General features: G+C 36.8%; 1 protein-coding gene and 1 pseudogene across 1 annotated transcript; one reads left to right on the top strand and one right to left on the bottom strand.

Moving 5' to 3' along the window:
• The first annotated feature begins 1,633 nt into the window (after nucleotides 1-1,633).
• LOC101724675 (olfactory receptor 2V1-like) lies at nucleotides 1,634-2,569 on the top strand (annotated as a pseudogene).
• Nucleotides 2,570-18,287: 15,718 nt separating this feature from the next.
• Nucleotides 18,288-19,214, bottom strand: LOC147826834 (olfactory receptor 14I1-like). The gene has a single exon (XM_087216978.1). The coding sequence runs from the start codon at nucleotides 19,212-19,214 to the stop codon at nucleotides 18,288-18,290; it is 927 nt and encodes a 308-aa protein (XP_087073104.1).
• Nucleotides 19,215-22,069: the final 2,855 nt, after the last annotated feature.

The following is a 22,069-nucleotide window of genomic DNA, read 5'->3' as shown; positions in this document are numbered from 1 at the left end:
TGTATAGCTAAGTGGATGCACATGGAGGACATCATCTTAAGTGAAATAAATAGGACACACATGTAAATACTGAATAGTTTCTCTAGTGTCAGAAACTGAAAGTGTAATTAAGGATTAAAATGATTAATATGAATAATTGATAATTTGAAATAGGAAGGAAATGTTCAAAGGGGTAGGGGTGCCAGGAGGGGAAGGGGAGAGATCAGAGTTACAGGCTGGCATCTGGAAAGAATCCATATATAGACTGTGTTTAAAACTATAGGTAGAGATGCAGATAGAGACTAGGTTGGAGCTCATCAGTGGGTTGGGAAGGAACAGTCACTGAGGTCAAAGGAGAGAAGGGTGTGTTTCCCAAAGAAGCACATACAACTATGTACAGTACACAGAACTCGATAGTGTGATAAATGACTGTTGCTATTTTAGGTACTTATGATACCATGCTGTGCTTTTCATCCTTTAGAGCATAATTCAACTTATATAAAAGAGGTTACTGTAAAACAGTGTGCTGCTATGCCAGTGGTAGCCTCATATATCTCATGTTTAACTGCATATTTGTATAATATCAAGGGCCCATCACAGATGATTGATGTATACCTTCTCAATTTTCACTTAGAGGTTGGCACTCTGTGTGGTACTTTGCGATACACATGGATGAAATTGCCTAACAACATTTTTCTCAGATTATATTTCCATCATGAGTCTCATGACTTTATTGAAATTTAAATTTAAAAAAAGTTGGCCTCTATGGCATCTACTAATTAGAAATTTTTTCCAGACCACTATTTGTTCAAAATTAGCTTCGAAAATCTTTCTAAAACAAATCACATCCTTTGATGTCTTGTTAATGCTTGAGATGTTTTTTTAAATTATATGAAAAAATGCTTAAGTACTTTTCAGTTTTGTTTTGGTTGAGTTCTATTATATTTGAATATTACTATAGTTTTTTTCCCTTGCATTTCTTTTCTTTGAATAATTTTACTTTTTTATATGCATGTGTTTAGTGAATGATAATAAAGTTATACTTTTAAAAATGTATTTCCATAAAAATGGATTGCTTTTAACTTTTAAATATTTAATATACATTAGCAAATCAAGTAAATTTGCAAGACAAATTAGTTTTATAAAAATTATAGTAGAAAACTATTACTCCAAACCGAGATCAGAAAGTATATTTCTTTCAACTTTATGTATCCTACACCTCGAACACTGGATGATACATAAAATATGTGGATGTGTGAGTGGGGCCAACTGCAGGGACATAGTAGAGGAGAAGTCTCCGTGCAGTGAGGGATACAAGAGGGGAAGGTGTTGTTGACTCTGGGCTGCCAGTACTGGATAGAGAATGGGCATTCACTGGCCTGACTTGTGGCACTTATTTCTGCATGTAAAGAGGACAAGTGAGGACTGAATTGGAAACACACCTCCTTGTAAAAAGAGCCACTGATTCAGGTTCAGTTCTTTCTTAGCCATGAAATTAGCTAAAGTGCTATCATTTGCAAAAATTCCACAGCTTGCTGGTGCTGCTAAAGGATAAGAAAGGACCCTCTGAGAAAGAGAATCCAATAAATTTTCATGAGTCTCCAACTCTTGCTTCTTTTCAGGGTTGATGAGTTGCATCTAACAAGGCAGAGGCATGGATGCAGGGAATGAGTCTTCAAATGCAGATCTCCTCCTCCTGGGGCTCTTACCTGGGATGAAACATATCAACTTCCTGGTGTCTACCACCCTGCTGATCTATGGAGTGGCTCTCACTGCAAACTCCATGCTCATCCTTCTCATCTGGGTGTACTATCATCTCCACATGCCCATGTGTTTCCTGCTTGGCCAGCTGGCTCTCATGGACCTGACTTTAATCTCTAGTACCATACCCAAGATGGCAACTGGCTTCTTTTCAGGGAAGAGGAACATCTCCTAGGTGGCTTGTGGGACACAGATCTTCTTTCTGACTCTAGGACTCACTGAGTATATCCTCATCACCCTCATGGCCTATGACTGGTACATAGCCATCTGCAACCCTCTGAGATATGCCCTCATCATGAGCCAGAGGGTCTGCCTGCAGATGGCTGCCATCTTATGGGCTGGAGGTGCCCTTAACTCCCTCGCACATACAGCCTATGGCATGCACTTCCCCATCTGTGGTTCCAGAGAGATTTTGCACTTTCTCTGTGAGATTATGGCCATCCTAAAGCTGGTCTGTGAAGACAACTCTGCCTATTAGAAGGCTCTGGTAGTGATGAGCATTGTGGTACTCCTCATTCTGCGGTCCTTCATCCTGACCTCTTATGCTCTCATCTCCCTTTCTGTCTACCTAATAAGTTCAACTGAGGGTAGAAACAAAGCCCTGGCTACCTGTTCCTCCCACCTGACAGTGTTGAGCCTCTATTTTGGCCCAGTCATGCTGGTATACATGAGGCTTACTTCCTACCACAGACCCATACTGGATCAGGTCCTCTTTGTGCTTGGTCTCATCCTCAGCCCTATGATGAACCCTCCTATTTACAGTCTAAGAAACAAAGAAGTGGTGTGTGCTCTGAAAAAGGTCTTGGGATATTGCCTAATCTCAAGTTGAACCACAAGAGTAGGACAGAGACTCATCACTAGCTCTATTTAAGTTTAATCAGCCCTGCTTAGAAGTCTGGTCTTTCAATACTTAAAATCACAATGGAATGACTGGCTGTATGGATTCAGATCATGTATATGTAAAACTGGTAATACATGTTTAACTATGTTTATACATCCCAAAGACAACAGGGTCAAACACATGGACCATGAGCTAGCAAAATTAGGCATTCCAGAGATGATAGAAGTGGTGGTGTAAGTGATGATGAAATTTCTCCATTAAAAGGAGTTAAAGTAATGACACTATATTCATGGAGATGTGTATCAAGCCTAGTGCTTGAAAGAGGCCAACCACCAATGAAAGTATAGAACTTATTCAACATCCAAAATATCTTCCAAGGTTAACTGAAAACTGAAGAGCTTTCAGTTTTCAATATTTAAAATGAGTTACCAGGGCTTTAGCTCAGTGGCACATGCCTACCTCACAAATGCAAGGTCCTGAGTTCAATCCCCGGTATAAAGAAATAAATAAATATTTGATCTCATCCTTCCCCCCATTATCCTTCCTTACCCTATGACTCTTCCCATACACTCTTCCTTTGTCTAATCATAGTTTCATTTCTATTTAGATATTATCTTCCTGTATTCCACATATTTGGAATGTGATATTTGTCTTACCGAGTCTGGCTTATTTTGGTCAAATGACAATCTGTAGATTTGTGCATTTTCCTGCAAATGGCAAAATTGTGTTCTTCATTACAGAATAATTGTGTATATGTGTACATTTTCTTTATCCATTCATCTGTTGATGGTTACCTAGGCTAGGTTCATATTTTTGCTATAGTGAATTGTGCCACAGTGAACATGATCATACAGGTATCCCTATAATATGTTCACTTTAAATTCTTAAAATATATACCAATGAGTGGTGTGCCTCAATCAAATGATAGTTCTACTTTTATTTATTGAAGGAAACTCCATACAGGTTTCTATAGTGGCTATACTAAATTACATGACCACAAGTAGTGTAGAAGGATTTCTTTTCCCCTGAATCCTTGATAGCATTTATTATGTTTAATGTTTTTGATGATAGCCATTCTGACTAGGGCAAGATGAATTCTCAATGTAGTTTTTATTTGCATTTCTCTAAGTGCGAAAGATGTTCAAGTGTTTTTTCACATGCATATGAACCATAAATACAGTATTGAAACCAATATTTTGTAAAAATATTAGGTGCTAAGAATAAAAGAAAAAGTAATTGCAGATACTGTACGATTGGCATTTGCCCTTTCTTTCTTTCTTTCTTTCTTTCTTTCTTTCTTTCTTTCTTTTTTGTTCTCTAATGTTTTATGGCATGTGGATTCTCCATTACTATTGCTTTATTTATTTTGTTGGTTTATTTTGGGATACAATTTAATTATCCTTCCTTTTCATTTTTATGAATGTGATAAATGTTTCTTTTAATGTGTTTATTTTTCCTTTTTATTACAATAAATTTCAAAATAATATAAACAAGTTAAAAAAATAAAATTAAAAAAAATAAATACAATGAGTGTCTATATTGGATTCTGTAAGGTATTTATTACCCCCAAGCATAAATTACTTACTCTTAAATACTATTCTACTTAAATTTTTACTTTGAGTTTTATTACCAAATACTGTATATATTAAGACATTCTAGTCTCAACTCTTCATTTTCTAAATTGATTTTTATATTTATATATGTAATTATATTGGACTTCATAAGAATGCTTATCTGCATATTTTCATCACTGCAATGAAATTTGAACATTTTTTACTTTTCTATCCCATTTCTGCCACTATGGGAATCAATATTTACATTTCAACAGGAGATAATTGAAGTGGAAAATTACTAGATTTGAAATATTATTGCATTAACAGCTGCTAGTATGAGTATAAATGGGCTGCAACTGAACCTGAAGAATTTAATAATTCATTAGTATATCCATCACAGCTTAGTTTGTGTTGTATAGCTGAACTAGAAGCACAGAAAATTACTTAGGCAATCATTTTAAAAGCAAAAGAGAAAATGCAAAGAAGTAATATGCCTCAGCTAAAAATAAAAAATGCTCTAAATTAGAAGAGATATCCATAAATCATCTCCTAATCCTCAGAGAAAAGAAAAAGATGATTATATTTAAACCTAAATGTTGTTGCTGAGGATTTGTATGGAAAAAGTATTTTTATCTACAAATGGATAAGGAGCACTCTATTCTTCTTAGACTGGATTAATGTAAATTATCTTTGCAAGGAAGTAATGTATGTGCCAAAGTGGGTAACAGAGATTGTTGGGGTAGGAGTAGAAACCATGGGAGTTTTTGTTTTTGTTTTTCTGGTACCAGGGAACTCAAGACCTTTTGCTTGTAAGGCAGGTCTGGTGCCACTGAGCTAAACACCCAGCCCCACCACAAGTGTTTTTGCAAGTGACTGAGTAAATAAATACAAAGACATATGATTTTCCACATAAGAATCTGCTCAGGTATCAGCTGTCAGATTTGACCATATCTAGTTCTGGAATAAAGCAGATTTTTTGCACATCAATTGTATTTCTAATACAATCATTTTTTCCTTAATTAAAGAAGTTGGGAAAGTTTTTAAGTCCCCAACCAACAGGTTGAAACAAATATCCTTGAAGAACCAGGCTGACCTTCTGCTTCCATGTATGACAGGGAAGTGGTAGAATAGTTGGGGGAAGGCCTACCACTGCTCCTACTATCTCATTAACCAGGCAGAGTGCTGTGACCCATCCCCACAAGCACTGTGGAAGAGCCATCTTCACAGTGGAGGGAGCAGGAGGAATCCACCTGAAGGAGACTTGATGTCTCACTTGCTCTGAAAGTCTAATAGCATCCCACAAACAGAATTGTATGAGTACCCTCATCACCTCAGCACAAATGGAAGAAAGCTATAACAGATTGGCTTGTTTTATGATAACAAAAGAGAAAGTTTAGGAATGAAAATCACCAGATGTAACTCCTGCACTCCTTCACTGTTGCCGGACACAAACTCCTAAGCAGGATTCTGGAGAACAGGATTCTTAACCAACTAAACTCAGCAGATAGGTGAAGAAAGGGTGTCAAGATTTTGCTCCATGGAGACCACCATCATTTGAGAGAGATCCCTTCTTTCTCATTTAATTGGAAATCATCTCCCAGATATGTGTAAGATAAGAATATGGAGCTCTTAGTGCAAAATCATTCCCTAATGTTCTCAAAACAGGTGAGATCTTCAAAAGATACAAGAAAAATAAAAGGCATTAAGAACTGTGAGAGATGTACATGGGTCATTCTCCAAAATAGACCACATATTCACACATAGAACATGTTCAAGTAAGTGCAAAGGAATTGAAGTTATCCCCTGTATATTATCAGACCATAGTGCGATGAAATTGGAGATCCATAGCAAAAGAAACTGGAAAAATTTCATAAGCACGTGGAAATTGAACAACACACTTCTGAATAACCAATGGGTAACAGAGGAAATTAAAGGAGAAATCAGACAGTTGCTTCAATTAAATGACAATAACAATACAACATATCGGAATATATGGAACACAATGAAAGCTGTCTTACAAGGGAAATACATAGCAGTGAATACGCATATTAGGAAAACAGAATGAGCCCAATTGAACAACCTGATGCTGCACCTCAAGCTTCTAGAAAAAGGAGAACAGGACAAAACCAGAGCTCATACGAGGGAGAAAATTATAAAGATCAGAGGAGAAATCAATGCAAAGGAGACTAAGAGAATGATACAAAAAATCAATGAAGCCAAGAGTTGGTTCTTTGAAAGAATCAACAAAATTGACAAGTCCTTAGCCAACCTTATCAGAAAAAGGAAAGAAAAGGCCCAAATCCATGCAATTAGGAATGAAAAGGGTGAAATTACAACAGACCCAGCAGAAATCCAGAGGATCATCAATATCTACTTCCAGAACCTATATGCCAATAAGATGGACAACACAGAAGAAATGGACAGATTTCTAGATACATATGAATTACCAAAGTTGAACGAAGAAGACCTAAAAATTCTGAACAACCCAATAACAACTAATGAAATTGAAAACGTAATTAAAAACTTATCAACTAAGAAAAGCCTGGGCCCTGATGGCTTCACTGCTGAATTCTACAAGACATTTAGAGAGCAACTACTGCGACTACTGTTTAAACTCTTCAATGAAATTGAAAGGGAAGCAATACTCTCAAATTCATTCCTGGAAGCAAGCATCACCTTGATTCCCAAAGCAGAGAAAGACCCAACTGAAAAAGAGAACTATAGGCCAATCTCACTAATGAACAAAGATGCAAAAATCCTTAATAAGATACTGGCAAACAGAATGCAGAAGATCATCAAGAAGACCATACACCCTGGTCAAGTGGGATTCATCCCAGAGATGCAGGGATGGTTCAATATATACAAATCAATCAATGTAATACACTATATCAATAGAGCCAAGGACAAAAACCATATGATTATCTCCATAGATGCAGAAAAAGCATTTAACAAAATCCAACATGCATTTATGATAAAAACCCTACCAAAAATTGGAATAGATGGTCTCTACCTCAAACTGATAAAAGCCATCTATGAAAAACCAACAGCCAATATCATGCTAAATGGCCAAAAACTGAAATCCTTCACACTAAAATCAGGACTAAGACAAGGATGTCCACTATCACCACTCTTGTTCAATATAGTTCTGGAAACATTAGCCACAACAATTCAACAAGAGAAATAAATAAAAGGAATAAAGATAGGAAATGAAGAAGTCAAATTGTCATTATTGGCAAATGACATGATACTCTATATAGAAGACCCCAAGGACTCCACCAAAAGTCTTCTAGACTTAAAGAACAAATTAAGTAAAGTAGCTGGTTACAAGGTCAACACACAAAAATCAATAGCTTTCCTCTACACCAATGACAGAATCACTGACAGAGAAATAGGGCAAATAATTCCTTTCACAAAAGCATCCAAAAAACTGAAATGCCTAGGAATCAACCTAACAAAAGAAATCAAAGACCTCTTCTCTGAAAACTATGGCACTCTGCAAAGAGAGACTGAACATGATATCAGAAAATGGACAGACATCCCCTGCTCCTGGGTAGGAAAGATTAATATAGTGAAAATGGCCATACTTCCAAAACTGCTATATAGATTTAATGCAATTCCAATTGAGATCCCAGCAGCATACTTCATGGATCTTGAGAAAACAATGCAAAAATTCATTTGGATGAGGAAGAGACCCAGAATAGCAAAAGCAATTCTAGGTAACAGAGATATGGCAGGGGGTAACACAATTCCCAACCTGCAACTCTACTACAAAGCTACTGTGATAAAAACAGCATGGTACTGGCAAAGAAACAGACCCAAGGACCAGTGGAACAGATTAGAAGATGGAGAAACAACGCCAGACACACTCGGCCATCTCATCTTCAATAAAGGAGCCGAGCACCCTCACTGGAAGAAAGATAGCCTCTTTAATAAATGGTGTTGGAAAAATTGGGCTTCAACTTGCCAAAGACTAAAACTAGACCTATGTCTCTCACCATGCACTAAACCAAAAACCAAATTGGATTAAAAATCTAAATATTAAAATAGAAACTCTGAACCAGTTGGAACAGAGGTTAGGTAGAACCCATGAAGACATCGGTGTAGGAAAAGATTTTATGAACAAAACCTCAGTTGCCCGTGAACTAGCACAAACAATCAACAAGTGGGATCTCTTCTCATTAAAAGGCTTCTGCACAGCAAGAGAAACCATCAGCAGTGTAAAGAGACAACCCACAATGTGGGAAAAAATCTTCACCTGCTCTTCCTCAGACAAAGGTCTACTATCTCAAATCTATAAAGAATTTTAAAAGATCAGACCTCCCAAATTTTAAGACTAAATCCAAAAATGGGCATCTGAAATGAACAGACATTTCTCAGACAAAGAAGTAGAAATAGGAAATACATGAAGAAATGTTCAACATCACTGGTCATTTGAGAGAGGCAAATGAAAACAACACTGAGATTCCACCTCACTCCAGAAAGAATGGCTGCTATCATGAAATCAACCAATAACAAATGCTGGCAGGGCTGTGGGGAAAGAGGAACCCTGCTCCACTGCTGGTGGGAGTGTAGACTGGTGCAGCCACTGTGGAAATCAGTATGGAGATACCTCCAAGAACTAGGACTGGAAGTCCCATTTGACCCCACTATTCCACTGCTGGGTATCTTCCCCAAAGAATTAAAAGAATCATACCACAATGATATATGTGTGCCCATGTTCATAGCAGCACAGTTTGTAATAGCTAAAACTTGAAAACAGCCCAAATGCCCATCAACTGGAGACTGGATAAAGAAAATGTGGGTTTTTAATAAAATGGAGTACTACTCAGCCATAAAAAATGAGAAATTAGAGACATTTTTTAACTAAGTGGATGCACATTGAGGCAATACTCTTAAGTGAAATAAATAGGACACACATGAATAAATACCGAATACTTTCTCTCGTGTGAGAAACTGAAAGTGTAAATAAGGACTATAATGTATAATAGGTAATGTGAAATAGAAAGAAAAGGGGCAAAGGGGAAGGAAGTGGGAGGGCTATGGGAAAGGATAGAAGGGAATGGGATTAATATGAGAAAATGGAAAAATAGGAACAAAATGTTTGTAAATAGGGAGGAATGGAGGGGTTGAAGGGAGGGCTAGGCAAGGGTGAAAAATAAGAACCAAGAGAGACTATGTAAAGGTGCAAATTTCCAATGATGAATGCCATTATATTGTATACCTAAAATGTACCAATGATTAGAATAAATAATCAATAATGCAAAATAGGAAGAACATGTGCAAAGGGGTAGTGAGAGGGGCAGTGGAAAAGAAAGAAGGGAAAGAAAAAATGATGAGAAATGGAAAAAATGGAAATAAAGTCTTTTTAAATAGGGAAGGGTGGAAGGGGTGAAGGGAGGGCTAGGAAAGGGGAAAATATAAGAACCAAGATGCATCATGTAAAGGTACAATTCCCAATGAGAAATGTAATTGTGTTGTATACCTACAATGTACCAATAAAATATTTTTTTAAAAAAAAAGAAGTGTGAGAGAGGAAGGGTAAGTTAAATTGGAAAGCAGCTCTTTTCTTGGACATGAATTTCTTTGAAGAGGAAACTTCTCCAGGTCTAATATAACTGAGATCTCATTCAGACACAAACTACTCTGCAGATGACTGAAATTGCCACCTCTGAAGTGAACAATTAGGAAAGCAGCATTCCCACTTCTACCACTCCTTGCTGAGTACAAGAATTAGGTCACTCTTGACCCAGTTGGGTTCAATTCCTTCATTTCTGTTTTTTTGTTTTTGTTTTTGTTTTTGTTTTTTGTTTGTTCGTTTTTGGTGGGAGCATATTATGTAGACTTGATCTTTTGGGCACTTTTTATGATTTAAATATTCCTCCTCCCATCCTATAGTTTTGTCACATATTCTTAAGGTATGATTATTACACCCCTGCTTGCTTCCCTTCCCATTCAAGGAAAGAGCTTGGGTTGCCATCATTACTCCTACAGAAGCTGAAGCCAAGGTAGTTTTAGCCTCATGATTTCCCCCTTTGCTCACTGATGGCAAAGCATGGTGCTCCTTGCCTATGTGCATCAACTGTAGGAGCACAAATCTGAAGTCAGCCTAAAATAAACCCACCTGGGCTTTTTAAAAAAATGCCATCCAATCACCTGGCTAGAGTAGAGAAAATCCTGGTCTCAAGGTAACTTTCACAACACTGCACTGGAGATTCTTGAGCATAGTACCTAAGGAAATCTAAAGAGCTCCAGACAGGGTATATAGTTTTCTCAATTTCAAAGAAGGAAAACCTACATAACCCATGGATCTGGCAGTTTCCTGTGGTGGGTGATATGAATACATACACAGATCATTTTGCCAGTGCTGAAGTGTGATGTTGTAGGTGTAATTTCCTAGGAAAAGCAATGATGACAGGCAGGTAGCCTCATATGGGAGTTTAGGCCAGTCTGCCAGAAGAACTATTCCTTATCTGAGACTTGACAATGATTAAATTTTCCCTGAGGAAAGAGAGAAGCCATGGGTACAGACAAGCCAGGCTCCTGTCAATGGAAGTCCCAGGGATCCAGGCCCAGGAGCTCTGCACTATTGCTGAGAGTGAAGAATGCAGAAGAGCCCCAGGTCCAGCTCTTGCTGCTCCAGCTTGTCCAGACCAGAGAACAGTGTGTCCACAAGGACCATGTGTTTATTTTTCTTCCTGATTAACTCAGGTTAACTAAAGTCTCAGGACTTCATCAAGTCAGGATACTCTCCTGAGATTCAGCATCTCTTAAATTGGCATTGCCCTGGATTTACTCCCCATTTTATTTGGATCCATGGACCACTAGATAAGCAATGGTGAGATGTGTTCCTAATTAGCAGTTTGGCCAACATTCTTTCCACATTGGACATATGCTTCCAGCCTAGAGGGTACTGGCAACACACAATGAAGATGATGAGTTCCTCCAGCTTCCCAAGTGCAACACCTTATAAGGGAGGAGCTATGATCTCATCTTATTGGAGAAATGATAGTTTGGGACATGCACCAACCCTCTTAATTCACATGGAGTTGACTTATCCCTGGTTAGGGATAGATGATAAAGTAATCAAGGCAGCTGTTGTTCAGGGCCAAGGGAGCATTCTTGGAAGGACTGCCAGTCTCTGTCTAGCTAAAGGCTCTCTGAGCATGTCCTGCTCTCATATAAAAAACTTCCTGGGATCTCTTGCTTATGAAACAATCCAAACTCTTCAGCACTGAAGCCACATTCTTATTTCATCCAACATTTCCCTGCACAGCTAAACAGAAAATATATATCTGAGGGTCTAGAAAAATTTAAAAGAGAAATAATTTCCCAGATGACTATAGAAATGGTGAGCAGAATGAAAGACATGATTAGAGACTCTAGAACAGAAACAGCTAAAACAATAGATGAGCTCGAGACCATGATGGAAACCATGATTATCCAGCATAGGAAAGAAATGGAAGCCATGAATGCCCAACATAGGAAAGAAATGGAATTCATGAAAGAATTTGAAACAGATATCCCAAAGGTTAAAAACTCTATTGAAAGAATACATAGCAGACTGGGCCAATATGAAGACAAGATATCAAATATAGAAGACAGGATCATGCTCAGTGACCAAGAAAAGAGAGATCTCTTAAAAATAGTAGGGATGGGGCCGGGGATTTAGCTCAGTGGTTCCACAACCTGCCTCAAAATCATAATGTCCCAAATTCTATCCCCGGTACCAAAAACAGACAAAAAAAAAAAATAGTAAGGGAGCACGAGAAATCAGTCCAAGAGCTCCTAGATTATGCAAAGAAGAATAATGTAAGACTGATAGGAGTCCATGAAAAAGCAGAAGAAAGTACAAATGACACAAAAAAACTGTTCACAGAGTTAATAACAGAAAATTTCCCAAACAGAACAAAATAATTTGACATACAGATAAGTGAGGCATATAGGACTCCAACTAGCCATGATCAAAAAAAATCTACACCTAGACATACAATACTCAAGATCCCAGAAACCCAACAGGAGAAAAAAATACTACAAGCAGTTAGAGAAAAGAAAAAAATCACATGCAAAGTAAAGCCCATCAGAATCTCAGCAGATTTCTCAACAAAAAACCTCAAGTCAAAGGAGAGCCTGGAGTGAGGTGTTTCCAGCCCTAAAAGAAAACAACCTTTAACCTAGACTGATGTATCCTGGAAAACTCTCTTTGAAATTTGAAGAAGAAATGAGATACTTCCATGACAAAGAACACCTGAGAAACTTCATGAACCAGCATGCCAAACAATTCTAAACAATACCCTAGAAAAGATAATGAAGGTCACAACTCCATGAAGACCCAGAGAGCAAATTCATCAGGCAAGGCAAGAAAGTAAAAGGAGAGGGGAAAAAATAAAAAAGAACCAATAACAGGAAAACAACATGACAACGATAAGTCAATACATATCATTTATAACCATCAATTTAATGACCTCAATTCAACAATCAAAAGAGACTGTCAGATTAGATTAAGAAGCAAAATCCAACAATATTCTGTATAAAAGAAATGCTCCTAGTTCAAAAAGAAACTCACACTGAAAGTAAAAGGATGGAAAATAGTTCTTGATGCAACAGGAGCCCAGAAAAAAAATAGCTATCTTATTTGCAGACAAAGTAAATTTCAAACCACAACTAACTAAGAGAGACAAAGAAGGTCACTATAACCTTGTAGAGGGAACAAGCCATGGGGAAGAGTTGATAATCATAAATATATATGTACCAAATACTAATGATCCCAACTATACAAAACAAATATTTAGGGACATGAAAAACCAAATAAGCACTAACACAATTGTAGTGGGGTGATTTCAATACCCCATTGTCACAAATAGACAAATCATCTAGACAAAATCTAGAAAAATACTAGAACTGAACCAAGCTTTTGCACAAATGCACTTAACAGATGTATATAAAGATCCAATTCAAAAACGGGCATCTGAAATGAATAGACATTTCTCAGACAAAGAAGTAAAAGCAGCAAATAAACCTATGAAAAAATGTTCAATATCACTGGTCATTTGAGATGTGCAGATGAAAACAACACTGAGATTCCACTTTACCCCAGAAAGAATGGCTCCTATCATGAAATTAACCAATAACAAATTCTGGTGGGGTTGTGCGGCCAAAGCAAGCCTTCTTCATTGTTTGTGGGAGTGCCGACTGGTGCAACCACTGTGGAAATAAATATGGAGATAACTTAACTAGGATTTGAGGTCCCATTTGACCCATCTATTCCTCTGTTGGGTATCTTCCAAAAAGAATTAAAAGAATCATCATACCACAGAGATATATGCTCACCCATGTTTATAATGGCTCAGGTTGTAATAGCTAAAACTTGAAAACAGCCCAATTGCCCATCAACTGAAGACTGAATAAAAGAGATGTGTTTTCTTTTATATAAAATGGAGCACTACTCAGCCATAAAGAATAAGATACAAGAGACATTCATAGCTAAGTGGATGCACATTGAGGCCATACTCTTAAGTGAAATAAATAGGACACACATGTGTAAATACTGAATAGTTTCTCTGGTTTGAAAAATTAGAAGTGTAAATAATGATCAAATGTATAATTGATATTTGAAATAGGAAGAAAATGTTTAAATGAGTAGGGGAAGCAGGAGGGGTAGGGGAAAGGAAATAAAGAAAAAGAAAAAATATGAGAAAAGAAAAAAGATGGAAACAAAATCTCTATAAATAGGGAAGACTGGAGGGGTTGAAGGGAGGGCAGGGGAATTGAGAAAAAATAAGAATCAAGATTTCTCATGTAAATGTACAATATCCCAATGAATGTAACTATATTTTATACCTAAAATGGAGCAATAAACAATGGAAAAATAAGATACTAAGTTGAAGGAGGCAGCAACATTCCAGCTACCATTCTTCCCCTAACTAGCTCTTTAGGGAGATTTCTCTCTACAGGTCATTAGGTCCTGGGGTCTTCCTTTGGTGATCTCAGGTTGTCAGTTTCAGTAGAAAGTAAGTCATTTCTTACACTCCTTCACTTTGCAGCTTATGTGTTACAGAAATTATGAAGGTTTTTCTATTGTGACTTCAATGAGTTTTGTTCCTGTCCTGACATTCCACATACAGGATAATTGTGTGATGTTCTCATTCCTCTTAAGCACTCATCTTTCCTGGCTTTCTTTGTATTTTGTCAATGTTCTATTTTTCTACATTTTTCATTGTGTTTCATAGGTTTTTGATAATTAGGTCTCAATATTACTTCCAATTATCACTCTTCAGTAAAAATTACTTTGAATTTATGATTTAAACATATTTGTGCAATTTTTAAAATGTCCTTAAATTATCATAGGTTTTATTTTTGAATACTTATTTGATGTATTTTATATAATAAAACATTTAATCTTTCATATCTTTGTTTATTCTGAAATAAATTATCTTTCTGGATGCAGAGGTCTTTGTCTTTATTGAAAGCTGTTTGTCTCTAATATGTGTATTCCTGCCATTTTCCAATTATACGTGGAATCTATGAACATGGAATTATGAATGACTCTTCCAAACTCTCAGTATCAAGTGCCATTTCCTGTATCCTTAGTCTGTAAAATCATGTCCTGTTCTGGCTACAGAGCCCAGTTCTGTCTCCCTGGTCAGTCTTCTTATTGCTGCCTTCAGGAGAGGGAATTCATGTTTCTTGACCTCCATCTTGGTAGCACACACTTTGACACAGCTATTCCTTCCCCAGGGCAGGCGAAGCCTCACATGGAGCAGTTGGGGCAACTGAGGCCCAGGAAGGTACAGTGTAGCCTTTGGCACCCAGCACAAAAAAGAGGATGTAGAAAATGCTGTGGCCATGAGCAATACCTTCAGACACTGTATGCTCACTGAATACATTTGCAATTTGCTCCTGTGATTTGTCTCATGAACTTCCCTATGTGTACAAATTCTACTCAAATTTCAAAGTGTAGTTTAAGTACAATGTGACTATGAAGAAGTAAAAAGCACTTGGTTTCACATTTTCAATCTCTAAACATTTACATGTGAAAGTAAGCAAGTAATTTAAATATATCATTTAATGAAACATATACATCAATTAAAGTAATGTAAATATTTGGGTAAGTAAATCGATATCACACAAGAACTGAAGTATGTATGCCTGCATAGAAAGGTGAAGCACGAACTCATTGATTTATTCTACTATGAAATTCATAATTCTGAGTATGTCAGTTTTGTTGCTACTTCTCCTTTAACAAGACTTGATGCTAATTCATCTTATTTCAAATGCACCATAAAAGTAATCATGTCTTTGAAGAAAAAAATTTTGTATTAAATGAACATATCAATTTTTAGTTGACTCCTTTTTATTAAATCACTGAATGGAAATATGAAAAAAAAGTCATTTGAAAATGAAGGCATTGGGGAATGACTAAATCTTTACCAGCAGTCATTAGTAACTGATAATTCACACATACACATCAATTACAAATACAACTAATATTTTAAATGGGAAAATAAGATGATTGGTTGTCTGATGAAGGAGAATTGAGATGACTTTTTAATGTTTAAATTCAAGGTCAAGAGAAGTGCCACTGGCTGGGATCCTCAAGCCCTGCAGAGTCACAGATGGGCTATGTTACCTCTGCTGGGCTGTGTGGAGAATGCTTCCTTGTCATCTTGCAGGTCTGCCACCTTGTGTATGGGATTTTTTTTTCACAACCTTGTGACATTTGTCAGCTGAGGCTATGACACAGTGATTGGCAGAGAATCCTCAATGTCCTGGTCACATCTTTGTTGCCTTCTCACATATTTCTGCAAAGCCCTATGATAATATTGATGATTCATGGGACCCCTGGAAATACTTTATCCACCTTAACTCAGGAGTTCTGAGTGTCTGGGGACAGTTGCTTTCCTCAGACAGTGAAATTAACTCAGCCTCTGGGAACTCATTCAACCTTCTACCCTACTAGGTCTACATCTGTAAAGTCCACATTTTGGTGTAATTATTCAACTTTAATCTCTCATGTACTCTTCAACTTGTGCTGGAAAATCCATAAAAACCTGTACTTAGAAGGATTCAAAAACTAATTTTAAGGAAGTTCTTTATCCTAAATGCTAATGATAATAAATCCTCTAACTCTGGAAAGAAAGTAAATGGAGGAGTTTCCTGACTATTATTTCCTTGTTGTGTGAATTTTAGCAACATAATTTGGTCTGCATTGCATTTCACTGGAAATCAGTGCTCTGCTTCATAGGAAAAATACAAGTAATGCACTTAAGAGATGTTTATCTCAGCAGCTGCAAATGAAACGTGGCAGATATACAGAAGTGTTATAGTAGGGTTATACCACAATTCTAAAGTCCTGGCATCTAAAGAAGGATAATCAAGAGTTCTTTGGTGAGCTCAGTAGGAAGGACTAGAAGATTTCAGAGGGTCATGCAATGGAAATGCAAAAATGTGCAGTCAGAAGTCTGGTTTCAGTTTGTAATTTTGCTTTGAACTTTATTAAGAAATAAAGCTTGATCATGTTGTGGAATAGAAATCTAATGCACATAAATTCATTTTTTACGCTAATTCAATACATCTTTAACATTTCATGAAAAGAAATATCAAGGCATTATTTATCTTTGGAAGAGATTTCAGATTATAGGTAAGTATTTAAAAGTAAGGCAAGTGTTTTTAAAATTATCCCATATATACTGTGAGGTAGTGAGGAGGGTAGGGCATCTGAATACTTCAGGTGAGTATGTTCAAAGGGATAAACTAATTTTGTGTCCTTATTTTCCTATCATTAATATAAATTGGAAAGTAAAAAAAGCTAGTGTCTTTATATATATATAACACTTATATAGTGTAAATATATCTGGGTGAGTATACATATTTTTAAGGAGTAAATATATCATTTGTGGTATTTGAAAGGATAATTTCCAATAAAACAGATTTAAAATACAATAGATTAAAAATATAAAAGAAATCATCTATCACAGTAATCCTGAGATAAAAATGAAATTGGAGATTATCAAAAATATTCCTCAGAAAAGTATTCTCCCCAGATTTTATTCTCATTCTTGAAAAAGCTCATTTCAGACAGCAACACTTATTAAAAGAAAAGAAAACACTCAGAAATATTAACATGAATTTTAAAATGTATCAGTAAGTACAACACCTGCCATAAGTAGAAGCAGCAGCACTGCAGACTGCAGCCATCAGACCTGTAGCATATGGTCATTTGTGCTCCTCCAAGGTCCCAGCCATAGCAATAACAAACAGGGGATCACACAGCAGCAGAAAAGTGGAAATATATGGGTAAACCCAACACCTGCACTGGATTTCACGCTGCACTCTGTGGCTACATATTCAATTTCCTTAGCTGTGTTGAATGGTTTGTGCCTCAGCAGAGCTTTCTGTCTTTGCCTCCAGTACTTAGGGAGAACCAGAGTATCAGCCATGTTCTAGGAACTCCAGTCACCACATAGTGCTCCATTCCACTGAGTGAGCCATCTTCACCATCCCAGGGACCTGAGCAAAGACTGTTTGGGGGATGTTGCAAGAGTCTCATTGTTTCACTCTCAAGGTACACTCAGTTCTTCAGTTCCCTCCCAGCCCACATCATTGCATTACTTTGAGATGAGACTGGGTACAAAGAGAGCAAGGTAACCAGTAGTTCTTTACATCCTAAACTACTCAACATTCTCTTCAAGCTCAGTAGCACCCAGAATCCTGACATTCTCTCAGTTGTATGGGCACTTGGTAAGGTTCTGATACATAAGGCACAGCCTTCTTATGATGCCTTTCTTTGTGTTTAACTCACAGCATTCAAACATTTTCCAAAATATTTTGTGAATAAGAGCCAGTCTTATATTTTCAAGGTGCAGGTATGAAATACACCACTATAGTTTTAAAGAAGTAAAGGCAGTAAGATCTGCAGCTCACACTCACATAGGCAGACAACAAATATACAGACCATAAACACCAAATAACTTACAGGGGTCCATTAAAATTTAAAACTCACATCCAATATAACTTACAATTATAGCAAGTTATCTTGCCATCAAACAGTTTAGGTACTGGGAGTCAAACTCCAGTCCTTGCACTTGTGAGGCAGGCAGTAGAATCACTGAGCTAAATCCCTGCCATAAAGTATGTTTTATCAAGAACTTCCCTGCTCACAATTGAAAATGTTTGAACATTTCTCCTAAAGCACAATTAATCTCTGTGTTCCGAAGACTGTAAATGATGGGGTTTATGAATGGAGGGACCATTGTATAGAACATGGCTGTTAGAAGACTTTTTAAAGATCCTTTATTTGCAATGGGATCTAGGGCAGCTACCAACCCAGAAATTAAAAATAGAAGAAGTACTGCCAACTGTGGGATACAGGTGGACATGGCTTTGTGACGGCCTTCTACCAAATGAATCTTAAGCACTGTTGAAAATATATTAACATAAGTCATAAACAAAAAGCCAAAACATACAGTGATGACACAAACACTTAATACAAGCACAACGGATTCAGAAAACTGGACATCTGAAGATGAAATCCTCAGAATTTGAGATATTTCACAGAAATATTGATGGATCATATTGGACTTTGTGAAGGGAACCCTGAACATGGTCACTGTGTGGACAGCAGAATAGACCAGGCCACTGGCCCAAGAGCCCCCCACTGCCTGTATGCTCAGACTTGGGGTGAGGATGAGCCCGTAGTGCAGAGGGTGACAAATGGCCACATAGCGGTCATAGGACATGACCACCAGGAGAGCAAGTTCTGTAAATGCAAAGAAAATATACAGGAAAACTTGAGCAGTACATTCTTTGAGTGAAATGGAGTTTCTTCCTGTAAAGGAATTAATAATTGATTTGGGAACAATAACTGAGATGCTGCAGAGGTCTGTGAGGGACAAATTACTTACAAAAAAGTACATTGGAGAGTGAAGACACCGGTTTGTCCTTATGACTGCAATAGTCACAATGTTTCCAACTAGAGATCCCAGATAAATCACTAAGAAAAACAGTCCTTGCAATATTTGGAGCTCTCTAGAACTTGAGATGTCCATCAGAATGAATTCTCTGATCATGGTGCAGTTGTCCATTCTGTTATATTTTCCAGTCTCCTTGGGATCACAAACTAAAGTGTAAGATCATGCTGTGGACCAAAAGAAGATGCATCCATTGATATAAATTTACAGCTTCTAACTTGGAACTCTGGAGAAAAGAAATGGCAAAACAAGCATTTCAATAAGTGAAGGTGAAATGGAGCATGATAGTTAATTTAGTATTAAACCAGAGATCTCTGTCTCTAAAAATTGAAGGACAAAAGGAGGAATGTAGTAGAGTGTTTATTAGGATTAATAAGATGAGAAAATCTCTTGGATAACCAGAGGGGAAAGAAGCCCAGTCATGCTTTGGGTTGCTTCACAGAGGATGAGTTCAATAAGAGAACTGCTTATCTAGAGGTCTGGAGATGGGAAGGACTGTGACAGCACATCCTGGATCAAAGACTTCTTCCTTATCTCTCTATTCCCACCCTAAATTCAATAATTTGTTCAACTTTAATACTTTAAGTGTATTAATACTTTAAATGTATTAATAAGTATTAATGCTTTAATACTTTACCTTTGCATCTCTAAATTGGCTTAGTTACTTGAATTAGTTCTTAACCTGGGTGGGGTATTTATTTTTTTACATTTCTAAGCTTAAAGGATGATTGGCTACATGCTTAATTCTTCCACGGGACCTTATCACATTCTTGTCTGACTGCCTACATATAATAACTCAACTAAACTATTGCAAAGGCCCATAAGTTCTGTCTATGTTTACTTCTGAACTCTAGTGAAATGTATTAGTACCAACATGCTCAAAGTTCTACTGATTTAAAGATTTTCAGTAAATGACAAGATTCTAGACTAATTGAGACACATTTAAATAATTTCTTCAAAATATCTCTTCAAACTGGCTGGAAACATCCAGTGGCATTTTCTATTTATTTCAATATGAGGTGGTGTTATCTTTCATGTGATTCAGAGAGCCTTGGAGTCACTGACAGGGTCAAGTATTTCATGTCTGCTACTCCTTCTCATTCTCCTGGGGACTCCAATGATTTTTGACTTCTCTGATTAACTTGCATGCTGCTCCATAGTTTCCAGAGTTATTGGATAATTTTGAGATTGTTTAGAAGGATATAACTGCAAAGGATGCTTCAAATGCTAATGCCATAATTTCCAAGATAATTTTCAATTATGCCACTTTGTTGCCATTACATTTCATGGTAAATCTCTTCCTACATGCAGACTTCTGTGTTATCTTTTACAATACAGCTGAAGAATCTTTCAGCCATGTTGTCTGAGATCATTCATTTTCTGAGACATTTTTGCATCAGTATGTAGAAAACTATTTAATTAGCTAGCTTAAATGTAAGACAGCTAGTTAGAAGAGGGATGAGATAGACTTGGGTAGTCAGCAGTATGAATGGAAATTTAAATAAGCATAGTGAACTAGGGCTTTGAAAGAACTACCTTCCCTTCTCTTTGCTTCCATTCCCTTCCCTTTTCTTTCCTTTCCATTCTTTTCCTTCCCTTCCTTTCCTTAGGCAACATGCAATGCAGCCACTTCCTCCTAAAGAGAGGTGCAGCCAATCCCTACTAAGCACTTGAGTTGAAATTAAACTATAATGCAAAATAACCAGTTTCTTTCTAAGATCCCAGTCTCCTATGAACACTATGTAAAAGAACTGGGTCAGTGAGTCTGAGTTCCAATTGGTAATTTTTTTTGTTAATTTCTCCAAACTACTTGTGATTAAAAATTAAAAATTAAGCAATTCCTATGCCTTGTTTACCTATCAGCAACTCTAGATTAAAGGGTCTCACTAGCAACCCATTCAGGACCCTTTCTGCAAATCTAGGAGCTGTTCTCCTTTTTTCTTATTGCCAGTGAAAACTCGCCTAGCTTCCTTTGATTCACAGCTTCATTATTCAAAGTTAGCAGAACAAGGTCCAGAGTTCGATCCCTGGTACCAAAAAAAAAAAAAGAGATCAAAGTTAGCAGAACTATGAGCCTGGTACACACAGAAACAATGATAATTTTCTTTCCCCCAAATTTGTGTATGACACATGTTTAGATAGCATTTATAAAAATTAATACTGATCAATTAAAAGAAATAAAGATTCAGAACATTCAGTGTACTCATAGAATACATTTGTCATATGGTGCAGAAGTAGCTATGTTAATAATCTTGCAGTAAGACAAGGAATTTTATTCAATAATATCTTAATAATAATAATATTTAATTAGCTTGATTTTGAAAAAATAACATGACTAAAGCATCAAAAATACCTGAGAGATGAGGTAACACATGCATTTCCTCAATATGAATGTTACACTTATGAAATTTAAGGAGTCTTTACAATGTTTAAGATCTTGTCTTTTTCTTTAGAAGGTAAAACCAAGGAGTCACTCTTGCAGGAGTGTTACTATTATTAGGGAGCATATCAGCAGTTCTACTTCTGAGTTATTTATAAGTGTGGCCATTCTTTAGGAAGCCCATGTCACTGTAGCCTCCAGAGGTGTCACTTTTGTTAGGCTCCTAATTGGTAAGGACTCTTCAGTAAGACCATTAGAGATTAATTAATTTATGATATTGTTTAATAGGATTGAAATAAAAAAAACTGATATGTGTGTGAATAAAAACACTGAAAAATGGTTCTAGACTCACAGGAGATCAATAAATTTTTTAAGTTCCTGTCTGATTATTCCACCCATTGCTGTACTTGTAGCAAACTCACAGACTTTTGTAACTCTTACTGATACTCCTTCCTAACTCTTAGATTTTAAATTCCAGTCTGGAGAAAAGTTGGACGAAGGAGAGAAAGTAGAATGATACTGCTAGGGAAGTTAAAGGAGCTATTAAGAATGAACTGAGAGCTGTTACTATGTTAGAGTCTATTTGGTG

The sequence above is a fragment of the Heterocephalus glaber genome, unplaced genomic scaffold (assembly GCF_053883595.1).
Source record: "Heterocephalus glaber isolate CG9 unplaced genomic scaffold, H.glaber_assembly_v1.0 deba00001461, whole genome shotgun sequence".
Taxonomy (NCBI): Eukaryota; Metazoa; Chordata; class Mammalia; order Rodentia; family Bathyergidae; genus Heterocephalus; species Heterocephalus glaber.
Note: the sequence above shows the minus strand (reverse complement) of the source record. Positions and strands in the feature narration are given on the sequence as shown.

What these genes read in the sequence shown, in the direction of transcription:
- LOC147826834 (XM_087216978.1), bottom strand. Translation starts at nt 19,214, where the DNA reads ATGGACAACTGCACCATGATCAGAGAATTCATTCTGATGGACATCTCA.